The 18,385-nt window shown below is 32.0% G+C and overlaps 1 protein-coding gene across 5 annotated transcripts in view; it reads right to left on the bottom strand.

Moving 5' to 3' along the window:
* PCLO (piccolo presynaptic cytomatrix protein) overlaps positions 1 to 18,385 on the bottom strand; it is a 356,900-nt gene that overhangs the window by 33,111 nt on the left and 305,404 nt on the right. For all 5 annotated transcript variants that reach the window (XM_012779513.3, XM_076006473.1, XM_076006474.1 and 2 more), the window contains 2 exons: positions 4,589 to 4,730; positions 1,483 to 1,556 (listed from right to left, as the gene is read on the bottom strand). In XM_012779513.3, coding sequence (XP_012634967.2) covers positions 1,483 to 1,556; positions 4,589 to 4,730 — 216 coding nt within the window. The remainder of the gene's footprint in view (positions 1 to 1,482; positions 1,557 to 4,588; positions 4,731 to 18,385) is intronic.

The raw sequence follows: 18,385 nt of genomic DNA, 5'->3' as shown, positions 1-18,385 counted from the left end.
TTTGCTATTCTCATTCTTGTTTTTTGCTCTCAGCAAGACAGGCTTGTCCTGGTTTCAGCTCAAACTGGCCTCTAGTCTATAGGGACAGTAGCTTCCTTCTATTGCCTTGCTGTTCCCTACTCAGTTTCTCAACCTCTTTCATGAGAATATAATCAATTGCCAGTTGTTCATTTCCTCCATGTTAAATATTCAGAGTGATTTCTCTATTCTTGGTTGGACGCAAATATCAGGCAGGCATTAACTGTCTTAGTTTGAATTCCAGGGAGTGTGGGCAGTAGATTTGGGACTAATCAACATAGAAGGAATTGATGAGTTTATGCAGGGAGAGGATACTTAAGAGGACTGGTAGATTGAGGCTGGAACCCTGGGAAACATATTAATAGCATGAGGTAGAGGAAATAGTTTTCCAGAGAGTCCAAGGAAGAATTGAGAGTTTTGAGTAGAACCAGAAAAATGTAGTATCCACTTAAGCCCATTGGAAAACTTAGGTATCACTTAAATTCAGAATTTGTCAGATGAGGTTTTGGAAGATAGAGAAATAGTGTCACATACCTAGTAACAGATCAGATTTGAAACCTATCTCCTGTTTCCCCATTTAGTGCTCTTTGAGTCCATACCAATAATCATATGTTTTAATAGCATGACCATTTGTGTCATTTTCACTTGTTCTGACATTGTGCTATGTTTGCATTTCAGTTTCCTTTTATGTAAAGCCAATATTTTACCTCAAAGGTAATTGTCAGAATTAAAAGAGATACATGAAAAGTACTTAAAATAGTGTAAAGTACTTAGAATAGTTAAAATTATTGAGATGTTGATGCAATTCATGAAGGATAACAGAACTACCAGATTTTATCACAATGTTATAAAGCATAAGCTAGTCATCGTGCAGGCTATAGATACTATTATTGTGTTTGCTGAAGTTAGAGATTTTTTTTTTGCATTTTGTAATAATTTGCTATTTGTTTGATAAAACCAAATTTAATTTTAAAGTTGGTGTTCAAATTAAGTTTATACTTTAGAATTTAGCTCAGTAATTAGTATTTCTTTGAAATGATTTTTACACCATTAGTTTCTTCTCAGCTTCAAATATTTAAGAATTTCCATGGACTTAAATGAGGTTTCATGATTGATTTTTATTTGTATGATATGTTAAACAAAACACATCTTAAAATTTCAAGAAGATATTATTGTTTTTCCCTGAGAAAGTCTTCTAAGTCTTTTTCCTGTCATCCTACTTTCTCTTTTAAATGTTCAGTATCCCAATGTACTTAAATGTTAAATATAAAATGAGGGGATTGGGAAATTGTTAAATAAACACAAAGTCATTCTCATTTAATGGATAATGACGACTTACTACCTAGTGCTTTTGCCATTAGTACTTAGACATTTAAATTCACATTAAGAGAATAACAAATCAAATACTTATAGTGCGGTGTGTAGGTTCAACCTAAGTCTAACATGGTAAAGATTTTAACTCACCTTCAGTGTCTGTTAGTCCTACTCCTACCCCTGGCTGTTTTACAGGCTCTTGTCCATTCTGTCCCATCTTCCCTCTGTTTAAAAGAAAATGAAATGATGTGTACAGTTATGATCTTCTGAATGCAAATAAGGGGGCTAAGTTTCCAAAGATAAAATATTATATTTTCAGACCTGCAGTAGATTATTTGAATGGCAAACATACACAGTTAATTGCTCCATATCATGTTGATTTTAAAATGGAACTTATTATTCCTATTTAGTCCAGTCAAAATTCCTCAAAATTCAGTCTTATTTGCAGAGTCATTTATCAAAAAATTAGTTCATCATGAAATTTCCAAATTTTGTTTTGTAATTTTTTCCCCCCATTTTTAACACAATAAGTGAGAAGGGGTGTTTGTATCTTTAAACTTCGTAATGATGAGTTGTTATAGAGACTTTGGTGAGAAGAGAAATATTGAAATAAATGACATATAAAAATAACATTGTATCAACAGATTTTTTTGTTTGTTTGTTTCACTTAGTGATTTTTTTTTTTTTCAGATCCTTCCTGAGTTTTCACGTGTGTTAAGCAAACTGGGTTTTGAATTCAGCCTCATTGGTCTCTGCTTCTGGCTTTGCTATGTCTTGCTGTGTATAATCTAAGGCAAAGAACCTGGTTGAGACTGTTTCTCCATTTGTAACATAAGGAGATTAATATTAGCTACGTTTTGATTGTGAAACTATCAAGTGAAAGATACATATGAAACATTTAACACAGTACCTGAGAAATTATAAGCATTCAATAAATATAACCTAGTAATAGGTAAGTATGCTCATAACAGCTTAGAGTTAGACCAGAATCTGCTAATCACTTTTAGTTTCAGCATCAAACTTCTTGGAAAGCCAACTAAATGAAAAATTCATGATACTGAGTATTGTGAGCTTGGAAGGTTGATAATGCAACAGTCAAAAGACTGTAGGCCACTTTTTTTTTCATTCAGAAGAAAAGCTGCATGGCATATGAAAGATTTTGTAATTGTCTGTATACATATTTAGATATGATACTTGAAAAATGAGTAAAAATTCTTAAATTTTAAAAAGGATGCTTAAATAGAAGAATGTCTTGATACTGTAATTTGTTGCCAGCAATTCTAACAGCGGGATTTACTAACAATTCATTTTGACTCTCACAAAAGTACTTAGTTTTCTGGACCTGTTGAAAATGTAACCATATTTATTTCTTAAGAATCTAATTATATCTTACTTGAAAACTGCTCTAAAGATCCTTTTATCATTCTACTTCAGAGAAGATGCTGAAATGTTTCTGTACATAATGAAAGAGGAATAGGTGTAAATTCAGAAATTGTTTTATTTTGAAAGTCATTAATTGTTCCATTATGAAAATTCTAGGCTAAAGGTTTAAGCACACATGTTTATTAAGTCATCATGTGAAGGACCAAGTATGTGCAAATTATACAATTTCTAACATTTTTTTACCAGACTATATACCATATGTAGGATGTGCATCTGAATATATATGTATATAAAAGCAATGCATAAAAATTCAATTTGTGTTATTGCTTCATTGACATTCAAGACAAGTAGTTAAGTTGAAAATAATGAACTCTGCTCTGTTAGTATCACAGAAGAAGAAAAGCTTAATAACTTAGCAGTGAGATCACTTTCACCAGTCCACTATGCTGCAGAGCAAACTCAAACATACCTTGTTACTGAGCCAAACTCAGTTGAAAGCGAGTGTCTTTTTCGTATTGCTAATTTAGCAAATCAGAGTGCTGAAAAATCACTATCCTTATACTGTGACAGAATCTCAAAAAAGCAGATATTACAATTTTTGGTAATTATAATAAAAATACATTTTGATAATTTTTAGTTTTTGTTCTTGAGTCTTAGATTTTGTAATTTAATGATGATAGCTGGCTACAGTCTTTGCTTCTAATGAAAACTGATTTTAACATTAGATTCTTAGCCAAAATATGTGGTAAGTACATTTTGAAGACTATACAAAAAATTTTACAGGATTATGAAGCTAAATAAAATACAAAGTAAATGTAATTGTGGGTCATGTGAAGGATGAGGTTTTTCTGATTCCCAATGAGAAATCTTTAGTTCAGAACATTCTGACTACACAGCTAATGGGTGTGATTGTGTTCTAATATTACTTAGTTTATGTTCACTGAAATTTCAATTTTATATAATTTTCATATCACAAAATGTTTTCCTTTTTTTTCTCCTCAAACATTTAAAAATGCAAACACCATTTTTAGCTCCCAGGCCTTACAAAACCAGGCAGTAGACTGGATGGCCCAGTGGTATTTTCAAAACCCAGAAAACTAGTTAGTGGGGAGAGAAGGAAAGGTTGGGGAGTATAGATTTTGATATTGGAACAGACATACCCTACATATTTATCTTGAATGCTGCTAAATTTTTCCACCAATATGACTAAATCTATTCTAACACATTCTAAATACAATCTGCTTTAGTTTTGCATTTGACTTGCAAAATGATTTTTCTTTTGAGGCATAATATATTATGAATGAGCTTTATTCCAAGAGTACCTACTCAAGGACCTATGTACTATTTGATATTTGTTCTAGAAACACTTCAAAACCTTCCATTTTATTAATAATTATAAAGAGATTTATAGTAGAAAAGTCTATATGATTAACCAATGTGTCATCTATTTCAAATATGATCTTTGGGTTCTTTGAAGATGTTTAAATATCTCCTAATTCAAAGTAAATTAATCCATGTCTTGAATATCAACAGTGTTTGTATTTGGTCATTACATGATTAAAACATTAATGCACCACTGCTGGACTTTATTTCGGCATGGCTAAGTTATGATTTTTAGTAGTTTTTAGATTAAATACAGATTGTACAGATTGAGTAGTCCTGGTAGTGATGAGCATTCATCCTTAGAATTAACCGAATTAATCTAATCTTTTCCCGAACCATCTATCTTTCTATAGGCACAAACAGTTCAAGTGTTTCAGAGACGATGACGCAGAATTGAATAATTATCTAGTTATTTCCTCTTAAATGTTTCCTTACTCATGATGCTGTTAACTTTGCAGTGGAAAAAAAAAAAAAAGAGAGACCCACTTACATCCTTGGAATAGGAAATAGATTAGTCTCCCCTGCAGTGCTGCTGCTTCCTTCACTGTCCACGCTATACCCGCTGCCAAAGCTGCTGCCCGAGGAGCCGGTGGACACAGAGCTTTCTGCAGGCCGGTGATTGGTAGGCTTTGCTGCATGGTGTGGGAAGAGTCAACACCACAGTTAATAAATGAAGCTCACACTGATCTTCAAATGCATAATTATACGTTTTCTTAATTTACATGTAGAAAGAAACAGCTATCGCAAGTCTCTACATTTCTCAACCTGCCTTTTATTTTCATTTCCTTAACTGATAATGCACAGGGCAACACTAAATTACTTTACTGTTTTTATTGGCCACAGAAGAAAAACAATCCCTTTTAGGAAAAAAGCATTTAATTTTTAGACAGTTAAATTATATGCAACTATTCTATTTTATATTTTTGTGGTTTATTTGTACAGTATTGCAATAGTGATATGGCATAACTAATAAGAATTTTGGCTACATCATGGAGAAAAGAGTTTAGAAAGACTTGGGTGGATATAAATAACAGGATAAAGGAAATTGCTTAATTTTTTAATCTATTAATAACCAATAATCTATTTTTCTTCTTGGATAAAAGGTGCAAAATAGGATATTTTCAAGAAGTGATTGAAAATTCTGTGCTTGTTTGTATGTAACTCTACCAACTATTTCCAGCAGGTGTTTAAAATTTAAAGATATTTGTTTCCCCTTAGGCATTTCTCAGTTTATGCTTGGGATTTGTTTCAAAAATTTCTTAAGTTTGATATTTGTATAAAAGAACCCATGTTCCTATAGAAACATTATAAATTTGTGCTATAAATTATGTAATAGGGGTACAGTACTAATATTGTTAGTGGATTGCTAGATTTATAGGAGACTTGGGAAGAAATCTTGATGCAAAAGGAAGGAATAGAAGCCAAGTGTTTCCACTTACTTTGCTGGGGAGAAGTTTCTATAGTAAGTTTTTGAAATTGTTATGTTTGTCTCCTGCCAGAGAGCATGATCTTTGGTCATATTGATCTGGTTTTGAATCCCAACCCACTCTGCGGTAACTGTTAAGTCTCTTTCTTCATTTGAAAACAATAGTCAGTAATGCCTACCTAATTTGATTGTGATTATGAGGAGTGAGATACAGCTGGAGCCCAGTGGTATTATTTGCCATACCCACCTCTTCTTTAGGGCTTTACTGTCAATGGCTGTTTTCTAGTGTCTTTGAGCTTACACAGTCCTCGACAATGAATTTATCTCAGTTCTCTTCTTAATCTAGATGTGTTCTAAACTGCAAAGCTACTTAGAGTTGCTTTCCATAAATGCATCCCTGTTCCATAAGGAGTTTATTAGCCAGTTGGATAGATTCATAAATATTGAGTGAACACTTCATAATCATTTCAGTATGCTAAGATATCTACACATTTCTTAAGGATATGTATAAAAACACAATGATTCTTAATCTGGTGGAATTTTAACCAATAGAACCAAATGAAATGAAAAATATAAACATTTTGTTGGAAACCATTTGAGGACAGAAAATCAATTGTCAGGGTAGCTAGGATCAAGTCTTGAAAAGGATTTAGCCTTCCCCTACTTCTTCCTTTCTTCCATCTCAGCAATAGTAGATTCTCTAAAGTCACATTTATTCAAGTGACAATAGGACCCCTTCTTTAGAATAAGGAAATAAGGAGAACATTTTTAATAGTCAATTATATATCAGATGTTATAAGTTGGAAACAGCTATTTAGAAAAAGGTCTGAAAGTTGTTAAACAGCCAGCCACCAGTGAATTTCTAGTAACCCATAGGACTGGATTTATAGAAACAGAGAATAGTTATGTTTCTTTAATATTTCTTCAACGTATGTAGAAGAAACACAGTTGGTATATTTAATGTTAAAGACTTTTTTAAAGGATAATTTAAAAAATGTGAAAGTCTGACTAGGATATAAAATTATGAACATGTATAATGTAGACTAAACAGCATAATCAACTGCATAATGAGTCAGATTAGTCAATTGATTATAAACAAAGGAAAGCTGTCCTACTTTTTGATTGGCATTATATAATCCAACCATCTAGACTGTTAATATTTTTTACTATGACTATTGAATGGAAGACATTGATTTCATCAACTGGAAAATCTTAATATATTATATTCAAAGATAAACTTCAATTAATAGACATAATCAATTTATCTTTAGTAAATTAAAATAATTTTCAGTATTTTAAGAGCAATATCACAATTAATCAGAATAGCTGCATTATAGAAATGATTTGTTATTTCCATTTCAAAATATTCAATCTTTTTTTTTTTTGTCAACTTTGGTTTTACCTGATGCAATTTTTAGTTCTATTCCTCTTTCAGGAAATTTGAGAAATGTGTGCAGAATGTAAAATAGTACAAGAAGAAGAAACAAAGCTAGAAATAAATTTAAGGGAAGACAATTTTTTTTCATCTTGCATATCTCCTTGAATAGAAATGTTATTTGGGAAGTCTATGCAAGTGTTTGTCAACAGTTTTAAATGCAAACAAATAATATTTTATAAGAAATATGAAAGAAAAACAAAACCAAATCTAGAGAACATATATATATATATAGGGGAACAAATGTAAGTCTATTTAATATTTCTGCAAAATACCAATATGTCTAAGGTTGCATGTACAGAAATTTTAGACAGAAACATCTGGTGACTGATTAAGTTTTTTATTCTTAACCTGGTGTCTAAGTATAGTGTAGAGATAACTTGATATTTGGTTAGTTTCTGAAAATGAATTAAATTAAAATGCAAAACAGTCCTTCCCTTTTTACCAGGCTATCTCTACATAGCACAAAATGTGATAAAACATACAAAAATGCAGAGGTTTTGATAAGCTGGTGCTAAGAATCCAACTATTTTAATAGTTCTTTTCCAGATACTTAGAACAACATGTGTCTTTACTCATTTCCTTCTCTTTTAACAGACCCCAAATAAGAAAGCATCAATTCTATTAAATTAAGCTACATCTGCATAAATGCAAATTTTTAACAAATAAAGTACTTTATGACTTTAATATGTAAGGATGGATCTTACATAATTTTAAGACACCTAATAATTTTATTCAAATTCTTTAGTTTGCTTTTTGCAAACTTTTGCTCCTTTCCACATGTATCTACTATAATTCTCATTCATATACTTTACACCAAAGCCCACTCGGATCATTCACTCTGGATCCCTTTGGTTTGCCTTTGTTCTTTTCGATTTGCTAAGCCCTTCTCTATTCCATCACTTTCTTGCATCTAAATTAAATTTATCTGTAAAGGCCCAGCTAAAATATCACCTACTTCATTTATTTTCCTCATTCTCCCAATCAGAAGTGACGTCTCCTTAATGTGAATTCTTGTAACACATAATCTGTGTATCTTTTATGTCAATTATCGCATTTTATTTTTGATTGCAATTGTTACATGCATGTCATTATTGGAAGCAGCAACTACATTTGTTCCTTGGTAACCTCCCGAAAGGCTTGTCCTGGAACCATGTTCAAACAATATTTAATGAATAATTAATAATAATAATATATTAATACTTCTTTCCCTTAACCAATCAAAACGTGTGAATGATTTAGTAGATATTTTACTTCTTATCCAGCTTTGTGTTTTATAAAAATCATAAATCTCTCATGAAGAAGGCCACTTGGTATGGAAGGGGATTTTTTAGCATATGTGTTCTTTGTCAAAGAAGTTTTGAGGAGTAAACTTCTTTTTTAGCTTTTAAAATCAGAGATGACAATTTCAAAGTATAAAAAAATGTGATGACTCAACTTGATTTTTTTATCCCAATTTTCCCAAACACTGGTTTGATTGAAGTATTTAATAATATACCAAACACTGGAGACCATAGGTTTATGAATTTCAAAAAAGTTCATAACTGTGAATATTATATATATTTCAAATTGGAGTGACAAAAGAAAATAATATGTATAGTAACATTCTACCTCTGCTTAATTCTTCCAACTCTTTTAATCAGAGTTTTGGAAATCACAGACCTATGGTGCATGAATGTACTAGGTGCCTGTGTATTGCATATAAAAACATTTATTTTATAAAAGAATTGAGGGATTTTCATTATAATAAAATACATTTTGGGGGCCATTTTTAATGTTACTTTTTTTCATGTCTACTTTCTTTTTGAAATACTAAGTGTACTATCAAGTACCAACTAGAGGAAAGAGTAGATGCTATAAACACATGATGGAATAAGCTCTTTTGTAGAAAGAATCCGGTGCCCTAGAAGAATAAATCTTAGAATATTAAATCATTTTTGTGAATTCTTGAGGGGGCATTTCAGGTAAACAAATTTTATCTTCTGTGAGGCAATTCAATCTGTTTTACATTATTCTTTGACCTCTTCGCTTTCTTTGGCTGTTAAATGGTTAGACATCATTGTGTTTTATTACTCCACTGTGGCTAACCTTAATTAAATCTGGTAGTGTCTCTTTGACTGCACATCTGTCTTCAATTAGTTTGCTCCCTTGGTTCTTTCCCCTTCTACTATACAGTACTTAAATATGCAAGGCTATCACTGTACCTACCACACGATGGCAGCACTGTGCTCAGAGTTGACTTTCTAGTTGGGGAATCATGGAAATTAAATGCTGGTAAGAACTCTAAAGAAAACCTGTTCTGGTACTATCATTTTGCCTACAGAAAAACCAAGCATTGTAAAGATTAAGTAACCTGTTCAAGGTCACACACTAATTAATGAGATGAAGAGAGAAGTAAAAGTAAAAAGTGTTAATGTACTTTAATGTTATAGTCAATTGTCTAAAAAAGGTGAGGTCTCTGCTTACTTCAGAATTCAGAGTTTGGAGTGTATATAGAGTTGCTGCCTGTGATGCTCTACCATTGGTTTTATCTCTTTGGTCCAGCACAGAGCTATTTCCAAATATTTCAAAAATAATGTATTATGTCGGTAGCTTGTATAATAATTTCCCAAATTACTTGGTTGATGCGGTAGTATTATCTTCATAGTCATGGTCTATAGGATTTTGAGATTAACTCTTTGAAATTATGTAAATCAATCAATAATCATTTTGTTTATCCAATAGTTTAGTGATAGAAATGAAGTAACTACCCAGCTGTTTTAGAAATCATATATCTGGGGAATGCATTTTTTTTCTTGTGGTAACTAGCTATAATTTTAACTTAGGTTAAGTATTTTCTTTAAACACCTTTTCTTTCTCCTCTTTGCTTCTCTTTCTTTCTTTCTCTTTCTTGCCTTCCTGTCTTTTTTTCTCTCTTATCTGTTGTTATTGCTGTAACTGTTTTTGTTATTATTTTTACAAAAGAAATTTTTCAGTTTTATATTATTTTTTGATTTTTTTTTTTAGTGTGGACCTGAAAATGTCAGGTTTTAAGTTCTTCCACTGTGACCAGCATTATTCAGTATGTTTTCTGTTGAATTATGCACAATTAAATTTTTTGTATCTTTTCTATTACAATTCATGGCTATTAATTTAAGAAGAGATGTTACACCTTACAAGTACTTTCAAAGTTTATTATTTTTTTCTAAGTCTACTTCAGTATTTTTATTATCTAATTTGGAAAAATTTAAAGGAAAGCGGATGCTATAAAATGGCCTAGATAGCTTCAATATAGCTATTTGTAGGAATATTCATGTACTATCAAATTACAAGTTTTCACAAATAAAAGTATTGAAAAGAGACAATGCTAGCATCTATATCAGTGATTTATAAATGCTTGGGTGGGGCAGTTGAAGGAAGGATGTCATTGAAAAATCTTTCCAAAAAGATAAATTATTAAATGACTATATATAATAGTCATTATAGGTATATTTTATATATAAACAATATACAAGGTTAGAAAGGTATAAGCCATGAGAAATGGAATGTTGATGTCTTTTTTCCTTATAAAAATCAGAATATGTCTCTTAAGTAAGATATTCCATATTCACACAGTAGCTTCTTTCAGAGAGGAAGACGGAAATGTGAGGCTTCTATTTGTTACGTCCCAGGAAAGCTGGAAAAGTTCTTAATTGTGTTCATACTTTTCTCTCTCCATACACATTAGCCTCATGACTGAATTTTTCAGGACATTTTAATGAGCAACTTAAATTTGTTTTTTATCTAATACTACCAATAATTTTCAGGTGATTTCCATATTCACTAATCATTCACTCTAGCTTTCTATTAATATTAATAAGATCAACCATCACTTCAGGGAATAGAAGTTATAGTATAAAACTTCAATATAACAAATGAGAGTATACTTAGTTCTAATAGTACTAATAACATGGTAGAGAGGATTTTTTTTTCTTACATGAAAAATATATAATGGCTCAATATGCTATAATCCTTGCATTTATACCATAATGTTGCCTTTTAAGTACCTTTTCCTCTTTTGAGGTGTTTTGGTCTAGAACTGATTTTGGAAGAAACCACTTTAAATAAATACAGTTTAAGTAAAGATCAAAATTTCATAGTAAATGATGGAAGAAAGTTTGATTAAGACAGGAAAATCAAGGAAGTAAATTCATTTGTCTTTAATAAATTAGGCTGTAATTCCAGCTATGTTCAAATGAATAGAATGGACAAAGAATGTATCAAGTGCCAAGTTCTGGTTTTGTAATAAAAATACAAATACAATAAAGATCTTTATCTTTAAAAGGTAAATAGTAAGGAGGATTGTATTTGGAAGAGAAAACATTCAAGAGTTACATCAGTTGTTCATGGGCAACTCTTAAAATTTTCAATTTTCGTTTCATTCTCTTTTGAAGCAGAAATATATTCTTTCCTACAGTTTGTTTGCACTATACTTGAATTAGGTTGTCAGACAGGTATTTCTAAGACCTGACAGAGAAAAAAAAAAATGAAGCAGGAATAAAGACTACTGTAAAGCATGCAGGTTTGTTTGACTGGAAAGTAATTCTAAGCATCCCTTAAGATAAATGTTCTTACATAATCCTGAAACTGCAATAATTTAGATTATGAATACTTAGATAACAAGGTTGTTGTCCTTAAGTGGAATCCAAATATTTTATTTATAAAATTCTGCACTAAGGAAATAAGGTTCTTTCCAGTGTAAGGAAATAATAATTAATAATAGCAAAGTGACTTATATGGCTAATGCTACAATAAACATTGAGCATTAGTTTTCATTTCATTCAAATTTGGTAAGTGGCTACAAAGTAAAGAGGAAGTTTTGACAATTATTAGATAAATGCATGTCCAGTCCTGTGAGATCTAAACTATCTACTTAATTACATTAATTTTTCTACTTTCTCCAAATCATTTTCAAACACTTTCTCTCCACCTGTAGTTGATTATATCCCAGTGGATTGTAAAGATTATGAGAGAGAACCAGCCAGGACAGATAAAAGTATAATTAATTCTAATTTCCAGGTATTTGTAAGCATGATGATGGTTGGATGTATACAAACTTAAGTCTATGACCAATTGCATTTTTCTTTTACCATATCAGTTGTAGGTAGACAAAACTTATGCTTTTCTTTTTCTTAATAATTTTTCCAAGATACTTTAAATTTTTATTCAATAAATATTACTAGAATAAGAGATTCATTGGACAGTGATTTTTGCCTGTTTTGTCTGCTTCAGTATCACTGATATATTGAAGAGGTTGAAACACAATATGCTATCAAAAATAAACAAATTTATATATAAATGTGAATAAATGACCTAATTTATGTAATTCAGATAATACTTTCTATAAGTGATAAATACATATTTATTTATGTATATCCTTTTTAGCATTAAACATTTAAAAGTATATACTTTTTAGTATTAAATATTTAAAAGCTCACTAAATTAAATACTTGAAATTAAGGACCAAGTGTCAGGTAAGAAACTTTCAATTTTCCCACAAATTTGAATCAAAGTGATAATCTTCAGGTTTTCTCTCTGTTTACGCCAATATAATTCATTTGCAATATAATGGAAGATAAATAAATCAATAATTTATAAACAAATGTTTTTCTAATAAATTTTATCCTCAAGATAAGAACAAAAGTAAAATTTATTCTACCTTTATTTTATAGCACTTCTTATCACTCCACTCTATGTTGGGAGCCCCTTGATTAAAGCTGATAGGTGACTTACCAGTCAAATTTTAAAAGGTAGAAGTAAAAATGTAGACATATAATAACAATGTAAATCATGTTCAATAAAATATTTTAAATATGCTATATAAATTGGAAAAAAGTCATTTGTCAATCTTAATAATTATAAATTAACACTAAATGAGAAAGGAAAGGAGAGGTTCTGAAACTCAATAGGAGAGATACATAAGGCATAGAAAATTTGACAAATATGATAAGTATATTTTTGATGAAACTCTGTTATCCTGTCTTTGGCTACTGTAAAAATGATGATTATGCATAGGTCTAGGTCAGTGGCTCTTAAATATTTTGGCCTCAAGACTCCTTTTGCATTTTTAGAAATTATTGAGTCATCCAAAGACATTTGCTTCATGTAGATTGTATCTATTGATATTTATCATACTCAAAATTAAGAAAACATTAAAACAAAAAATGTACGAGCACATATTCTATTAGTTATCGAAGCAATGATGTCGTGACACCTTCTGTACCTGCTGTAATACTCCAATGCACATTTGAAAAAAATGAGAGTGAAAAGGCAAATAACATCTTAATATTCTTAAGAGTTTTTTTTTTTGACATTGCAGACCCCTGAAAGGATTTCTGGGATCCCCTGGGAGTCAGTGGACACACTTTGAGAACTACGAGTGGGGACCTAAAGTAATGGAAATGAAGTGCTAACCGTGAAAATGAGAAGAGACCAATTAGCCTCCACTTATTTGACAGTCATCTTAAACAATTATGTACATCAAGACCATTTTACGGTACTTTTCAGTTTTCATTTTATTTTTTGTATGAAAAAAATATAAAGTTAGTGGCCTTTCTTGAAAAGGTTTATTATTGATATTATTATTCTTTTTAATCATCTCTAAGCTTCTTCAGAACTTTTTTCACTCAGAACTTCACAACTCTAGAAGTATGCGGTCTGAATTCCAAATTATATATATAATAAAAGCTTGCTTATCTGTTATATCTTTGCTTAAAAACAAAACAAAAAAACCCAACTATTTTATGGTACAAGGAAACCTAGAGTAAATAATGATAATTGGTAGGCATAAAATAATACAAATTCTTCCAAAAAGGGGTTTTCTCCACATAAAGTCTTTCTAATGTTCTTGTATATTAATACTGGATGGAGCCAAAATAGTGATTCAATAGCTATTTACTTTACAAAATGTCATTAGCAATGAGAATGCTTTAAAATGAACTAAAAGTATGTGATAGACCTATATAGAAAGACATTTGAATTAAGTACTTGTAAAAATGTCCCTTTTCTAAATTTCTCTATATTCTGTTATTTTTACATAAAGAGTCAGATAAAAACAAAATATGACCTATAGAACTTGAAATAATGTGGTTTTGCATTCGAAATGTTTCAATGAGGAAAAGTAGATTTTACTTCTGTTCTTTTTAAGAACAAATATAGAAATTGTATTTTGCTATCTTTATTATATGTTTAAAAAAGAGACTCATGCTTTGTTTATAAAACATTTGTTTCTGAAACATTTATCTGCCTTGTTTGATTTTTGATACTAATATTTTGATTAGTTTCTGTTCAAATTATAATCAATTTAATTAATAAATTGTAATGTTTAGTATCTTTAAACCACAGTAAGATATAATATAAAGCTATGACTATATCTGTGTCATTCCTATTCACACTTCTAACAAACTCAACACTCCAATCAAAATTCTATATTTCTAATATGTTTTCATTTAAAATCCATCACTGTATTTGGCTTCTCAGTGATTAATAACATATTAACACATACAGCATAGTGATAAAATAAAAATTAAAAAATATTTTCACAGTCTTGTTCAGTACACATGAAGATTCCCTTCATTGTATCCCATACCCATGTTTCTCCCCCTCCCCAAATCATCTTGCACAATGGAGAATGGGTGAAATATTATGGTTTTACATAATGTAATACATGTGGATGAAAAGTGGAAAAATAAGTAATTCATGGATAGATAGATACCTGCATTTAGACAATATTGTAAAGTAGCCAAACAGTGTCTTTGGCATTGCCCCACCTCTCCTTAGGTAGCATCTCCCTGGTTCCGTGATCCTCCTACTCAGGCGAGAAAGTTCCCCACCCCATGCTCATGGTGTACCCTGACTGCCCCCATGCCCCACCGTGTCTCCATCAATTTTCCCATTTTCTTCCCCCATTGGCATTTACTTGCCTGTCTCATTTCCACAGGTCCTGCTCCCTGCTGATAATCTGATACACTAACTTTTTGAAAATAATTTGCACAAGCCCAAAGTCAAATAATTTGCATTTAAAAAACTAAAACTAGGTTTCATGGATATTATTTTTAAAGTAAAGACATATCATAAATAAGTAGTATTTAAGAGACCTTGGTGTGTTAAGTAATAAGCCTTTCTCTTCTTTTTAGATCACATATTAATAATCCCATCCTCGCTATATAGGCCCATAGCTAGATCATGGGACTAAGGCATAGCAGTGTGGAAGCCGAGTTTGGTATTTAAATGGGCCAGTAGGTCTTGCTATTCATGTCGGATGAAATGAACATATAAATTCCCAGTGTGGACCAGACCAAAGTATGTGGATGGCTCGGTGTAGACTCATGGCTACTGCTGGAGAAGAACAAAAGTACCCATGGATGGCAGGTCAGTCGATTCACCTTCAGGAATGAAGGTCCATAAACGAGAGAGAATGTCATGTGGTCAGAGTTGCACATTTGCTCTCTGTGACTCTGTACATACAGTGGAGATATTTCTGGCAATAAATTTAAATGACTACAGAAATATTTGAAAATGTATAATCAGTCCTTCTAAGAAAATATGGAATCTTTCAAGAAACAAAACTTTTGAAGAGCATTTTGATTTTTACAGATAACAAAAACTACTCCCCACCAGAGAAATAGGCACAGAACTTTGAAAGCTGAAATCATCCAAATTGATTCTCTCAGATTTTGTTGGCTGTTTGCTGTGTTCACATCATTACAGTTTCAATTCTCTTTTTATTTTAAACTGCTCAAAGTTTTATTTTTTAAATGGTTTAATCTTTTTGCACAAGCACATGGCAATGAGGAATGTAAAATGTGTTTTAATTAACCTCGTACATACAGTGTTAAAGAATGCTTCACTTCCAAATAAACTCATTCTGATTTCTCTGACAATTTTTTTTTTTTTTTAATCTTATGGGCCCTGTCCTTTTCAGAAACAGAGAAGGCTAAATTCCTTCTGAGCAGAAGTGATCATCTACTTCAGGCCAGAAGAAAACGGGGCACTGATTAGCTACTGTAAACAACAATTTCCTCCACTCCCAGCGCCCGCCCGCTCCCAAACCCAGCCACCCCCTACCACTTGCCCAAGAGAGCAGCTCCCACAGAGTGATGGCTTGGTAAGAGTTCGCCAAGGCAACACATGGACATGAAACTCTTCTTTGACAGGTGCCGCAAATGAGCTTTATTGAAAGTGGAATTTCCAGGAGAGATCTGTGGAAGTAGCTTCAGGCTTTTCTCCTACAATCCGGTCACACCAAGGAACTCACAATCATAATCCCCTTGTACAACTTATTGAATGATTCATCTTCTCACCTAATCTGCCCAACCTGTCTCAGGGGCTCCTGTTTTATTACCCAGGGGGCAGAGCTATTTCTACCCAGCCTGTATTACCTATTTTTAAAATTTAAAACTCATCCCCAAAGTCTTAGCATGAACAAAAATAGTGCAGGAATTTTCAAACTGTACTTAAAATGTAATGTATTAGATGCCAACTAAATTAATCTTCAAGGTTTTAAGAATGCTTTAATTGGTTTTGATTTTGGTATGGTTTTTAAACAAACAAAAAATCAAAACTACTTTCTAAACTCTCTTCCCTCCTTGGTGTCACCTTTGGAAATGGCAGGGCCTGTGTTCAACCAAACCAACTGGCTTGGGAAAGAAAATAAAATTAATCAACAATAACAAAAACATTTCCAAAGATTTATAAATACAAACAGTGTTGTTTAGGCATCAGGATGATTTGGCACAATCTGTCTAATCTTTCCCTTCAGGTTTCCTAGCATGCAACTAAACTCCGGAGGGAGCAAAAAAGTTCCTTCTGGCTCACTCTATAATTCTTGCTTGACCCATATTTTATGCTAGTTCAAGCAGAAATCTGCTGAGAAGCTTACAAAAAACATCTGAAAAGCTCTTTAGGGACAATTTTGTCACCCTTGATAGAAATTCCTGCAGATGTACACATAGCCTTCTCTAAGAACCCTGCTTTCTGCCTTGCTGGGATTACGCAGTGGGAAGGTTTTCTTTCATTGGTTTAAATCATCAACCTTTAGAGAGGAGGATCGTGTAGGCAGAGAGAGTAAAAATTGTATTCTGCCATCATTTCTAGCTATCTCTAATCATTTGTAAGAACACGAGTGATAAATAACAAGTACATTATTTTTATTGAAATCAGGAAAGTTCGATTTTAAAGGGGATCATGTATTTAAAAGCTGCTACTCTAGGAGTCACAAGACAAGGGTATATTTGCTAGTTCTGAAAATTTCTAGCCGTGTGTTCTCATATCAGCTAAACTGCCCCTCTGACTCTCTGATTGCTCACCCATAAAACAGGAATAAGAATATTGGAATACTTCATCCACTTGGTGTGATAAAATGAGAAAATGGATGACAAAACACTGTACAACATGAAGAACTATTCAAATGCAGAGTGTTATTTCCAGAATGCAGATGGGATTATATGAACTCCATTGTGAGGTTTGAAATGGGAGACTTTTAACCAAACACTTACAATTATTACTAATACTTATTTCTATTGTTAGTGAACAGGAAGTTGCTGGTTCTTTATATGTTTATATCTCTGACCAATTTTTCTTTTCATGCTTTAAACAAATTATATTGTACTTCAACATAAATTTAATCCTACAGTATGTTTTCTATTAAGTGTTTCCCAAAATGCATGGATCAATTATATTATTGGTATACTAACAGTAGTAGTGAAATGATTTATATTTTAGAAAACAAGGCTTTTTATTATCAGTAAAAACAAAACTAAATAAGAAAGCATGCTGTTATTGGCCGGGCGCTGTGGCTCACGCCTGTAATCCTAGCTCTTGGGAGGCCGAGGTGGGCGGATTGCTCAAGGTCAGGAGTTCAAAACAAGCCTGAGCAAGAGCGAGACCCCGTCTCTACTATAAATAGAAATTAATTGGCCAACTGATATATATATAAAAAACAATTAGCCGGGCATGGTGGCGCATGCCTGTAGTCCCAGCTACCCGGGAGGCTGAGGCAGAAGGATCACTCGAGCCCAGGAGTTTGAGGTTGCTGTGAGCTAGGCTGACGCCATGGCACTCACTCTAGCCTGGGCAACAAAGGGAGACTCTGTCTCAAAAAAAAAAAAAAAAAAAAAAAAAGAAAGCATGCTGTTATCTAGTTTTCCTTTTGATTGTGATGCCAATAAAGAGTGACTTCTAATTCAATTATAGCACTTTAAATGTATGAGAATATCTATCAGAGCATCATTCAAAAGGATTAAAGTATTTTGATGTAAATTTAAGAACCACATCTAGGAAAAAAATCATACAAAATATTATATAGTAATACTTAAATCACAATAATGAAAATAAGATGTGAAATCAGGGAGGTGTTTATTATGACATTGATAATTTCAAGTAAGAAAGTAAGAAAGTGAATGACATGG

This window comes from Microcebus murinus, chromosome 9, assembly GCF_040939455.1.
Source record: "Microcebus murinus isolate Inina chromosome 9, M.murinus_Inina_mat1.0, whole genome shotgun sequence".
In the NCBI taxonomy this organism is placed as follows: Eukaryota; Metazoa; Chordata; class Mammalia; order Primates; family Cheirogaleidae; genus Microcebus; species Microcebus murinus.
The sequence above is the reverse complement of the archived record's forward strand: the minus strand, read 5'-3'. Positions and strand labels throughout refer to the sequence as shown.